The 13,533-nt window shown below is 41.7% G+C and overlaps 1 protein-coding gene across 1 annotated transcript in view; it reads left to right on the forward strand.

Moving 5' to 3' along the window:
* The window catches only part of CFTR (CF transmembrane conductance regulator), a 240,217-nt gene that overhangs the window by 152,719 nt on the left and 73,965 nt on the right, over positions 1–13,533 (forward strand). Inside the window, exons 14-16 of the mRNA XM_073573354.1 lie at positions 3,424–4,153; positions 10,899–11,027; positions 13,318–13,355. Of these exons, the coding sequence (XP_073429455.1) occupies positions 3,424–4,153; positions 10,899–11,027; positions 13,318–13,355 (897 nt within the window). The remainder of the gene's footprint in view (positions 1–3,423; positions 4,154–10,898; positions 11,028–13,317; positions 13,356–13,533) is intronic.

Here is a 13,533-nt window from a genome sequence, read left to right on the forward strand (position 1 = left end):
CAGTGGCCCGACATGAGGACTTAGTCCCTGGAGAATCTCGCTGCTGAGCAGCCTGCATTGCCATAGCTGTGCCAGAGGTGGCAGCAGCAAGTAAACAAACCCACGGAGGTGGTCTGGGCAGAGTGCCGGGACTGACGAGTTTGCAGAGCAACCTCCTCTGCAGCTGGGGAGGAATGGTAGACCGCCGGGAGCAGGGCTCGGGATTCCTGCTGTGCAGCAACAGGAACCCGACGCCTAACACTATGGAAACATAGCAGTTGGAAAGTGTATTTAAATGATTGGACCTGCCATGAAGCACCGAGCGCCTGGAGTTGCTTTGAACAACAACTCTGTGCTGACAGAGTCCTTTTAAAAGTATTTATTTTATATATTTATTTTGGCCTCTAAAAATTCACCTCAATTAGACCATGCTCCAAATACACATGTATTTGATATGAACATTAAAGAGGCTACCATGGTACCTTCAAGTAGCCTATTGGCAGGGATGTCAAGAGTTGACCCACACCAGTATAGTACTGATTGACTACACTTTAGATAAACTGTCAGTTTAATACCTTGCATTGCCAATACCGTGAAAATTTCATTTACATGTAAGAATTGGCTTTAATCTGATGTAAAACATTAAAGAGGCCGTAGACATCTGACTGGCGGGAGTGACAAAAGTGGCTCCCCACCTACTCCAGTCTAATGATGATTGCCCTTTCTAAAGCTAGGTCATCAATTTAAAATGTTGGATAATACATTTTCTCTACAAAAGGGTAAACATTTTTGTGCTGATTCATTTCTTAATATATCTTTACAGTAATTGGAGCTTTTTTATGGTTTAAAGCAAAGATGTAACTTGACCCAATGTGTATGTAAAATGTGTATCACTTATTGAATGCAACTACTACTTCTGCACCTAACATATCTACCCACCAGATACAAAGGTCTAAATCCTTTTATAGAAATAGCATTAAAAATTGATGTCACTAATGGGACGTAAGCATTTACTGGGCTGGAAGTAGCCAGTCTTTATAGCTTTGAATTAGTAAGTCAGAGCTCTTACTGATATAATAAGAAATTATTCTGCCAGAATTTGAGACTTATAGTAGAAAATGATGATTGTAGGAATAATGGGTTAAATTCTGCACTGCCGGACCAAGGGATTAAGGATAAATGAAGCCAAGCATCCAGGAGGTAAAATATGGCGTTTATTTGTCTATGCGTTTCAAAGTAGTAACACTCCTTCAAGGACAAATCACAGAATATCTGTGGCTTGTCCTGAAGAAGTGTTACTACTTCAAAACATCTGAGCTTTGTCCTGAAGAAGAAAATCTATGGTTTGTCTTGAAGGGTTTCTACTTCGAAACGTAAAGAAAAATACACCAAATTTTTTATCTCCTGGATTCTTGGCTTCATTCATTGTGTTAGGAACGGCGGAACGCACTAAATAAAAATAATAATAAAGTGCGTTCGCCGCTCGGGGTCCACCGTGCAGGTGTTACAACCGCTGCTGAGTAATGGCAGACGAGCAATATGGCGATATAATGCGCACGGGTTCAACTTCACCCGAAGTGCGCAGAGTGGGCTCTGTTCACACACAGAGGCGCCGCAACAAAAACATACAAACAGGCTGAGCCTGTTAGAGTCACAGGCCTCAGGTAAATGCACACACGGTATAAGGTCACAGGAGCAGGAACTAAGACAGAGGGGCAGCGTCTGTCTAGACCTACCGTGTGTGCGGCGTCGCTACTGCGAACGCCAAGAAGGGCTGTAACTGCAGTGCGGCGCAGGACACTGCCACTGGACGACACAGCTACAAAGCAGGCACTATGTCGGACGCTAGCGCAGAGGTGCGGTGTGCACAGTGGCCTAAGGCTTGCCACAGACTGGCGCAGACTACTGAACTAATTCCCTAACCACATGCGTAATATCAGAGGGAAGGGGTTTCATAATAAGTCAGTCACCAGAATCATACATCCGTCACCATTCACACATAGCAGCATAGTCTATACTAGCGCCTGGCGGAATGGCCATGCGCTCTTTTTATAGCAGCCGGGACCTTCCGGAAGCTTCCAGATCTCCGAGATAGATCAATGAGATCTGGAGCAGGACCTGAGCACATGACGCCCGATCTCCAATGGGAAACCATCTCATGAGCATGCTCAGTAGGAGGACAGAGGGACTTAGCCCCTGGAGAGATTTACTGCAAGGCAATCTCCTCTGCGGTAGATAAAGAGCAAGAGACCGCAGAATGTAAGGGTCTGGATTCCTGCAGAGCAGACGCAGGAACCTGACTCCTAACACATTGCTAATCCTTTGGTCCGTCAGAATAGAATTTAGCCCATTTTTCTTACAATCATCGCCCTTCCTTTGGTGGGTCTGCAGCAGCTGTATCCACTCGCGATCTATGGTTGTGTTACACAACCTGAACAGGTGAGCAGTTTTTTCCTGAATTCCATTCCAATTTGTAGTCAGATAAGACTCTATCTGCACTATTGTTCTTCCAGCCTTTCCACATTTTAAATTAAAAAAATGACATTAGGTTAAACATGGAGCTTTTGCTTTAAGGTGTACTATAACTTGGGTTTCTAATACATGCTGAATAGAGTTGGCGTGAATCAATTCAAAGGACCAAAAGCCCTGCGAATATCTGGGAAAAAGCCTCTGTGGCTCTTCTTTTGATTAGCCAGCCTGGAGTGGCCAACAGTTGTGGATCACATCGCAACAATAATATTATGTCAGACCAGCTAATCAGGAGAAGAGTCAAGGATGCTATTAGGAAAGAATGGTTTTAGGGCTCCCATCCAACAACCACAGATGTTGATGTTGCCAAAGGACCGGGTTCTGCTATTTAAATTTCACAAACTCGGAATTTTAAATTTGTCATTCTAAGGGCTCATACTCACTTGCGAGAGACTCGTACAATTCTCGCGCGAGTCTCTTGCATGAAAACAAGGCACGGCCGCCGGCACTGGGACTGGAGCGTGTGGCTGCATAGAAATACATGTAGCCGCACTCTCCGGTCCCAGTGCCGGCAGCAGTGCCGGGTTTTCATGCGAGAGACTCGCACGAGAATCATGCGAGTCTCTTGCAAGTGAGTATGAGCCCTAAATGGAATATAAAATGCAATTTATTTTAAAAGTAGAACAATGTACTTAAAAATATATATATTCTTCAATATTTTATGTAGCTTTAATAAGGTTTAAAAATATTGCAGGGACAAGTTTACATTTTTCTACTCAAAACCCTTAAAATACAAGGAGAGGAAGTAGTTGAAAGAAAGATTTGAAGAGTTAATATTAGCTACCATTGTACTATTTTCATAAAAAAAAACTGTGAAAAATAAATTTATAAAAATAAATGCTTTATGTAGGACTCTTTTTTACTCAAGAAATATATGCCCAGTATGTTTAATAAACTTTGTTTTTTTTCTTTTAGCTGCATCTGCAAACTAATGGCAAACAAGACCAGAATCCTTGTTACCTCAAAATTAGAACAGCTGAAGAAAGCTGACAAAATTCTCCTGCTGCATGAAGGCAGCTGTTATTTCTACGGAACATTTGCAGAACTTCAAGATAAACGTCCTGACTTCAGCTCTCAGTTGATGGGGATTGATGCTTTTGATAACTTTAGTGCAGAAAGGAGAAATTCAATATTAACAGAGACCTTGAGGAGATTCTCCATCGAGAATGATCCAGTAGTTGTTAGAAATGAAGTAAAAAATAAGTCATTCAAGCAAGCAGCTGAATTTATAGAAAAGAGAAAAAACTCAATTATTAATGCTCGGAAATCAAGTCGAAAATTGTCTATCATGCAAAAATCTCAACCACAAATGAGTGGAATAGAAGAAGAGTCTCCCACTGAACCGGAGGAAAGAAAGCTCTCCTTAGTTCCAGATTCAGAGCAAGGGGAAGCAATTCTGCCAAGGAGTAACATTCTTAACACTGGACCAACTTTTCAAGGTAGAAGAAGACAATCTGTGTTGAACTTAATGACTGGTACATCAGTTTCACAAAGTCAAGGTGCCTTTGGAAGGGGAACATCAATTAGGAAGATGTCAATGGCCCCCCAATCCAAATTATCACCAGAATTAGACATTTATAGCAGACGGTCTTCACAGGACAGTGTTATGGAAATCAGTGAAGAAATTAATGAGGAAGATTTAAAGGTACAAACAAGTCTTATACTCTTACATTATTTATATCAGAATGTTCAATGATTAGTTTTCTGTCCAATTTTTAACAGAACTGTTTCCAATGAGTTTAGTGGAAAGTTGGGCAATCTCTGCTCCTCAAATGCACTCTAATTAACAGCAGAAAGTAGCAGAAATTATAGCAGAAATATTATCCAGCCCATATTGAGAATATTTTTTACTCTGGCCCACCGCAGCTTTGAAAGCTGCATCTTTTCATGAATTTGGTGCAGTTTACAGCTGTCATAAACTAGAATAAAAAATGCACTCCAGTCATAGACTGGCACATCTCTCCTGCTAAGCTCTGCCTACTGTTCAAAACGATGATGAAGCTGACCGCAGGTGGCATAAAGATACCAAAAGCTGAAAAATTTTTGTACAACTACTAGAGAGAATTTTGGCAAGAATCCTTTTGATGAATCAGAGTTAAAGGGAACCTGTTAGGTCCAATAGTACTATAAGGCAGCAGATATAGGGTTAATCTGCAGCTTAATAGAATTATGAAAAGTGCTGGGTTGCTTTAGTGAAAGTGTGGCACCCAGGAGAAAATTAATTTTATTGCTCCCAGGAGCTGCCAGCTTTCAGTCACATACAGCATGGCTACAGTCACCACTCACAGCCCTGAGAGCAGTGGCGGTGAGTAAACCCCGGCATTGACTGACAGCCGCCTCTGTATCTGCTGAGTCAGCTGTCACTCAATGACGCCACATGCTTACAGCCGCAGCGCTCAGGTCTGTGACTGGTGGCTGTAGTTGCTTGGGGATCGTCTGCATGACTGAAAGCCGATGGCTCTTGGAAAAAATAAAGTTAATTTTCTCCTGGGTGCCGCACTTTCAGTACAACAGCTGGGTAGCAACGTAACACTGTTAACCTGCAGATTAACCCCATATCTACAGGATAATACCGCTACTGGATCTGACAGTTTCCATTAATATTAATTCCTGCATTTAAAAATTGTACTCTATGTGAAAAATTTTTTAAAGCAAAGTTGTGAAAGATTGTTTCATGCATAACTGACTGAAATACATTTGTTTTCCTTTCATATTGTACTACACTCTTACAATTTAGTAATAGGTTGCCTTAAGGTGCATTTAAACTAGGCAATTGTTGTTTCGTGATAATCTAGTGTAAACAGGCTGCAAATCATCGGACACATGAGCAAAACACTCCTTTGTTGGGTGAAATGATATTTAAGCTTGCTTTAAAATTATCATTCTCGGCAGCACATTTTACGATATAAACAGGTCAAGTCCTGCCATGAAAAAAATGTCCGTCTAGGTGCACATATCAATAGTTCTGTGAGCATCAGAAATGCATTCTGTTGGTCTAAATTTGTCGTGCATTGGTAAATATGTAGCTGATTGTCAATCGTTTAAAAGCAGGTGGCGCAGTGTAAACCCACCCATAGGATCACTGTTATCATTTCCACAATCTGAGTCTAGTAATTTAGGCTGATTGCCAGACGTGATTATAGTTAGATGTTTAACTACAGTTGGTAGAAAGATTTTATTTTAAGAGCGAAGAAAAACAATAATAAAGGGCAGAAAATGTCAGCCTAATCTGATAATTAATATTCCAGTGGCAAAATATATCAAAGAACAATACAGCGTAAGAAAAACATACTGCGGTGTTCCTCAATAGGTTACAGCTAATATGAATCACACCATCAGGAGATCAAGTAACCTTACCTATGGGGCACAATACTAATAAAAATGGATTGTTCGAAGTGGACACATCCTTTAAACAGCCCGTTATCATTTATGGGTTATTGATATTGAGGGTATTAAGCACACTCGCTAGTGAAGTCAGCCTTTACAGAAATAAGACGTTGAATGCCCAAAGCTTGTGGTCCTTACTTGTTTTTATATTATCAATGTATTTATAGGAGATAAAATACAAAAGATAAACAACATTCTAGACTAAATTCTATAATTTTCTCTTCTTCCTGCAATATTATAATATAGCAACATTCCTCTTCCCAAAGAAACAATAGGCCTACATACACATTAACCCCTTTACCCCCAAGGGTGGTTTGCATCTTAATGACGAGGCCTATTCTTACAATTCTGACCACTGTCCTTTTATGAGGTAATAACTTTGGAACGCTTCCATGGATCCTGGTTTTCTCGTGACATATTGTACTTTATGTTAGTGGTAAAATTTATTTGATATGACTTGCGTTTATTTGTGAAAAAGATGGAAATTTGGCGAAAATTTTGAAAATTTTGCAATTTTCCAACTTTGAATTTTCATGCCCTTAAATCACAGAGATATGTCACATAAAATACTTAATAATTAACATTACCCACATGTCTATTTTACATCAGCACAATTTTGGAACCAATTTTTTTTTTGTTGGGAAGTTATAAGGGTTAACAGTTGACCAGCAATTTCTAATTTTTACAACAAAATTTACAAAACCATTTTTTTAGGGACCACATCACATTTAAAGTCACTTTGAGGTGTCTATATGATAGAAAATACCCAAAAGTGACACCATTCTAAAAACTGCACCCCTCAAGGTGCGCTCAAAACTACATTCAAGAAGTTTATTAACCCTTCAGTGCTTCACAGGAATTTTTGGAATGTTTAAAAAAAAAGAACATTTAACTTTTTTCACAAAAAATTTAATTCAGATCCAATTTGTTTTATTTTACCAAGGGTAACAGGAGAAATTGGACCACAAAAGTTGTTGTACAATTTGTTCTGAGTACGCTGATACCCATATATTTAAAGCAATGAGGGTAATATTCTAATGCTTAATGATGGAATAATAAATAAAAAAGATCCACAACCCCTCTAGAAATATGGATGGCAGACCATCCGGTGAAAGAACCTAATACCACAGAGTATGGTGGAAGATGATGCCGACAGGGTATCAGATAAAAATAATATATGCAGAACACGTGAAGATAGATAAAAACACCTTTATTAAAATATAAATGGGTGTGCACTTAGAATAAATACAATTAATAAAAAGGCATCCCAAATATATGCATAGTGTTGAATTATAGTAAACTTCAACAAGGGGTTAAATAAATACCCGTATCAAACAGGCTCAATACTAGACAGAAAAAATAGCTAAACACTTCTTGACGCCCCCAAACAATAGTGTATACAATGTGCAATAACACCAAATTGTGCAAAAAAAAAGAATACAATAATAACAACAAATATATAATGACCACTGCTGTGCATACAAAGTGCAATAAAACGAAATAGTGCAATAAAAAATGAATAATAAAAATAATAAATGGATGATGTGCACGAATGAAGGATGACACTGCTGCGGTGCCACCAATTGTGGAAGAAGAGAAGTGGGAGCTAAGAGTGGGCAAAGAAATACCTAATGAGCCGATAATGAGTGCCTGGGAATGCCTGAGAACGCGCCCCGACGCGCGTTTCGGAATAGAGCTTCCTTCGTCCCCCTGGGTATGGCTTCTACATTATTTTGATCAAAATTATGTTAACTAAATACCCTTATTATTACTATTATTACTACCTTCATGCAATTTTTGCAATATATTTTTTTACTTTTTTATTCCAGGATATTTGTTTTGTGTTTTGCTTTTAGCTTCTATGCACTAACCTGAAAGACTTCCTGACATGGACTGCACACGACAGGAAGTCACTCAGGCCTGGAGATCCGGATGCCATCATGATGACATTCAGTATCCATGGCAGCGATCAGGACCCCGCTTCATGACATCATCCCGATCATGTTTGATCGCAGTGTTCTGGGTGTTAAATTGCCGGGAGCGGTCACGACGTTCCGGGTGTCAGCTGTGAGAATCAGCTGACACCTGGCCGTGATCAGCCGCGCTCCCCCCATGAGCGTGGTTGATCGCACATGACATACTATTCCGTCCATGGGCATCAAGTCCCAGGGCACCTGGACGGGATAGTACGTCAAATGTCAGAAAGGGGTTAAAATATTTTCAGACTAGTCGATCAGACTATTATGTCTGCATGTCAAATGACACTGTTTAAAGGGAATCTGTCACCCTTTTTTTCCCCTATTGGCTGCCGGCATAGACATCGGGGGCTTATCTACAGCATTCTATAATGCTGTAGATAAGCCCCCGATGTAACCTGAAAGAGAAGAAAAACACATATATATTATACTCACCGACGTGGGCAGTCCGGTCCGGTGGGTGTCGCCGTCTCGTCCGGCGCCTCCCTTCTTCATGCGTTGACGTCCTCTTCTCCCGTCCTGAAATGGCTCCTGCGCAGGTGCACTGCTCTGCCCTGTGGAGGGCAGAGCAGAATTCTGCAGTGTGCAGGTGCCAGACCTCTCCCGAGGTCTCCGGCACACTGCAGAAGGGAGGCGCCGGACGGGATGGCGATACCCATCGGACCAGACCACCCACCTCGGTGAGTATAATATAGCGTGTTTTTCTTCTCTTTCAGGTTACATCGGAGGCTTATCTACAGCATTAGAGAATGCTGTAGATAAGCCCCCGATGTCTATGCCGGCAGCTGAAAGGCCAAAAAAGGGTGACAGATTCCTTTTAATAGCTTTACTGGCTTCATGCTTAGTCCTTCAAGCGTTCAATGCCTAATTATGGTTAAGGTCCCCCATGCCCGCCAACCCAGCAGCAGGCACTTATTTATCAGTAAATTCCCTGCCTAACCAGCCCTCTATAACATTTTTCTGTAAAAAGTTGTAAAAAGGAGGCTTAAAAAAGCATTTATATTGTCCCCATTTCCTATGCTAATGATGGCTTTGACTAGTCGATGGGGCATTAGTTTCTCCAGACTAGTTAGCTCTCTTTTCATGTTATCACGCCCCTGTGGGCGTGCTAATTTGCAGGAGCTATCGTCATAGCCAGCCCCTGCAAATCTTGCACATTTCGGCAGTGTCACTGCACCTCTAGAGTTGGGTACACGCTTCCTGGCTTCACAGTCGCATTGCGCGTGAATGGAAGCTAGTTTCTGAAATTCTGGTCATGTGTATTGCGCTTCTTAAGCCAAGAAGCGTATTTTCAGATAGCAAGGGGCTTGAGGAGATGGAGAAAACACTTTCAGTGCCTAGTTATGTTGCAGACTCTGCATGATGTGGAAGGGGCACTGGCCATGGTAGCAACCCTTTGAGTCAGGGCAAATCTTGAGGTGGGTATCAGGCAGGTGGCCAGGGGGCTAAGGTCATGTCCCACCTGTCACCCCAATAAAGGATGAAGCTGATGATGATAATTCTGTGGAGGACAAGACCTGAGAACCAGACAGTAAGGTGACGACATCAGAGGGGCAGGTTATTGGTCTCAGTGATACACAGTGCATCCTCGTGATTGTCTTATTGGTAATCAGTCTGCACGTGCACACTTGATTTACTAAATAATTTAACTGACAATGACATGGTTGCACCAGGAAAACTGTGCAATATACAGGTTGTGACAGAGTCACTGGTGAAGTGATGGAGGGGAGATACGTGTCTTTGCGCATGATCACTTCAGTGATGTAAAACCAGGTTAGTTTCCTCCAGCACTGCATGTTGAGACGGTATATATAAAATTATGTAATGGGCTGGTTTTTGTGGACATTCATAGAGCGGGAGGGAGAATGTCCACGTATCTCCTGAAAAACTGCCAGGACCTGTGTGATGTCAGAATCCTGTGATCGTCACATGATGAAGGAGTCACAAGGTCTGAGCTTAAATGGCTGACTGGCAGAACTTCCAGTGTTCAGAAGGACTCCAGGGTGTTGTGTGCCTTAACTGAACCGTGCACATTGATGTCTGCTAGCTGGTGGATCCGACTAGGAAAAAGGACTGTGTTTTCTTTCCTTTGTTTCTTTTTTTGCTGTTTTTGTTGTAGGGCTGTGTTGCTTTTAAGCTTGGTTTATGCTGATATAATAAATCAAGTCTTTCCTTAAAGAGACGGTGTTCCAGATATACTCCTGTGTCCAGATGAGTGAGGTGCACTACTACAAGGTGTTCAGTAAATTGTACATAGAGAAAAGGGAGAATGCTGCAGGGAGTTTTACTCCACACCCCCTTGGTAAAGACCATCAAAATTTGCACTGAATAAAAAGATGTGTATCTCTGGTTTAAACAAATAAATTAAAAAGTAGAGAATAGAATCCTCGGGAACGGACCACTTTCAACCTGGTGACAACCTTAATTCAAAAAAATATTCCTAATTTCTGTCCTCTTGTAATACAGGGATTCTTCTATTTTAGAAAACTTTATATCACATGCTGCGATAATTATAAAAAAAAAATTGAGTACTTCCATGTACAATGATTGACTGCAGTGCTGTTGACATGACATCAGCGCTTCAGCGACACAATAGAGACCAGGGCAGCAGCAGGAGGCAGACCTAGAGGAGGGTGAGTAGTATTAATTTTTTTATAATTCATTTTTTTAGAATTATCGCAGCATGTAGAATAAAGTTCTTTTAAAAGAGGACAACCCATTTAAACATGGGGATTCTGCAGCCTTAATAATATTAAACTGGTTGTCAACTGGGCTTTCAATACAGCTGTGAAAAAGAAGAAAAGATTGACCCCACGGTATGCCTTTTTGTTTTTAATGTGTGGTCTATATATGCAACTGCAAAGGCAACAATTACTCACAGTAGACCTAGCTGTATGTTTGGCACATAAGCACCAACATTGCTGTGAATTAAGCCTATAATTCAAATAAATAAAAATACAAAGTGTTCTTGTATCATAAGTGTTTGTAACTGTGGCCTAACTGCACCATGTAACCCATACCATACAGGAATGCTTCCTCGATGACACTGACAGCGCCTCACCAACCACTACTTGGAACACTTATTTCAGATACGCCACTGCTCACAAGAGCCTAGTCGTCATTCTTATTCTTGTCCTAGTGATTTTCTTAGCAGAGGTATGTAAAAGTAACATATGCTACTGTGAATGGCTGGACTCTTTTAATTTTGAGATAATTCTATTTCAAATCAGAAAAAATAAGCTGAGACATACTGCAGGTAGTTATTCTGATCATGCTTGGTATAATAGTACATGGGTAACAGTGAGTATGGTTAGTATGTGCCAACCTGCTACCCACACTAGTGGTCTGGGCTTAGGTATGTACCAACCTGCTACCCACACTAGTGGTCTGGGCTTAGGTATGTACCAACCTGCTACCCACACTAGTGGTCTGGGCTTAGGTATGTACCAACCTGCTACCCACACTAGTGGTCTGGGCTTAGGTATGTACCAACCTGCTACCCACACTAGTGGTCTGGGCTTGGGTATGTGCCAACCTGCTACCCACACCAGTGGTCTGGGCTTAGGTATGCGCCAACCTACTACTCACACTAGTGGTCTGGGCTTAGGTGTGTGCCAACCTGCTACCCACACTAGTTGTCTGGGCTTAGGTATGTGCCAACCTACTACCCACACTAGTGGTCTGGGCTTAGGTATGTGCCAACCTGCTACCCACACCAGTGGTCTAGGCTTAGGTATGTGCCAACCTACTACTCACACTAGTGGTCTGGGCTTAGGTATGTACCAACCTGCTACCCACACTAGTGGTCTGGGCTTAGGTATGTGCCAACCTACTACTCACACTAGTGGTCTGGGCTTACGTGTGTGCCAACCTGCTACCCACACTTGTTGTCTGGGCTTAGGTATGTGCCAACCTGCTACCCACACCAGTGGTCTGGGCTTAGGTATGTGCCAACCTGCTACTCACACTAGTGGTCTGGGCTTAGGTATGTGCCAACCTGCTACCCACACTAGTGGTCTGGGCTTAGGTATGTGCCAACCTGCTACCCACACCAGTGGTCTGGGATAAGGTATGTGCTAACCTACTACTCACACTAGTGGTCTGGGCTTAGGTATGTACCAACCTGCTACCCACACTAGTGGTCTGGGCTTAGGTATGTAACAACCTGCTACCCACATTAGTGGTCTGAGCTTAGGTATGTGCCAACCTGCTACCCACACTAGTGGTCTGGGCTTAGGTATGTGCCAACCTGCTACCCAAACTATTGGTCTGGGCTTAGGTATGTGCCAACCTGCTACCCACACTAGTGGTCTGGGCTTAGGTATGTACCAACCTGCTACCCACACTAGTGGTCTGGGCTTAGGTATGTACCAACCTGCTACCCACACTAGTGGTCTGGGCTTAGGTATGTACCAACCTGCTACCCACACTAGTTGTCTGGGCTTAAGTATGTACCAACCTGCTACCCACACTAGTGGTCTGGGCTTAGGTATGTACCAACCTGCTACCCACACTTGTGGTCTGGGCTTAAGTATATGCCAACCTGCTACCCACACCAGTGGTCTGGGCTTGGGTATGTGCCAATCTGCTACCCACACTAGTGGTCTGGGCTCAGGTATGTGCCAACATGCTATTTGATGAACTATCTACAGAATTGGTCATCCATAGCCGATCAGTGGGAGTGCAACATCTGGTGACCACACAATCAGCCATTTTTTTGCTTCTATGGCAGATTTTAATGCTGGCAGCAGCTGCGCTACAAAGCTACACTTTTAATAAACTGCACACTTAGCAATTCTGTTCCCACCGATCTGCTATTAATGACCTTTCCCGTAGATAGGTCATCAAATACCTATGCATGAATAACCCCTTTAAAGTTTGCTTGTGACTAGATTATGAATTTTGCACTTACCATAATGAATATGTAGGATTTATATCTTTCTCATGTACATAGTACATTTTTATATACAAGTGAATGATGTCTCATGTTATTTATGTAATTAATCTATATTTATAGTTAGGGGCAGCACTGTAGCTCAGTGGATAGCACTGCAGCACTGGGGTCCTGGGTTCAAGTTCCACCAAGGACAACATCTGCAAGGTGTTTGTATGTTCTCCCCGTGTTTGCGTGGGTTTCCTCCAAGTACTCCGGTTTCCTCCCACATTCCAAAGACATACTGATAGGGAATCTAGATTGTGAGCCCCAATAGAGACAGTGATGGTGATGATTGTAAAGTGCTATGGAATAAATGGCGCTATATAAGTGAGTAAAATAAATAAAGTAATAAATAGCATCATTACATCCCTGAATAATGTGGTTTATACTAGTTTGGATTACCAGATATAATACTAATTCATATTTGATGGTACATTTATAATTATATACATGATAACACTGTGATCAATAAAATCGCAATAATAATGTGTTTGCTATCTTGGTTTACAGGTTGCTGCTTCCTTGGCTGGTCTGTTGCTTATCAGTCAGTAAGTATAATCTACCATTTACAATGTTTTTTTTAGCTTGAGCCAATAGATACTTCCAGCTCCTCTTCTGGTGGCTCCAGTACACTGCAGGCACCTATTAAGTTTGTCATTATCAGTATCTCTCTTATGGTGCACTATGTGCACAGTTATTAAGAAATTTGTATTATTAATTATTAAT

The sequence above is a fragment of the Dendrobates tinctorius genome, unplaced genomic scaffold (assembly GCF_039654945.1).
Source record: "Dendrobates tinctorius isolate UK_male_01 unplaced genomic scaffold, ASM3965494v1 ptg000035l, whole genome shotgun sequence".
NCBI lineage: Eukaryota > Metazoa > Chordata > Amphibia > Anura > Dendrobatidae > Dendrobates > Dendrobates tinctorius.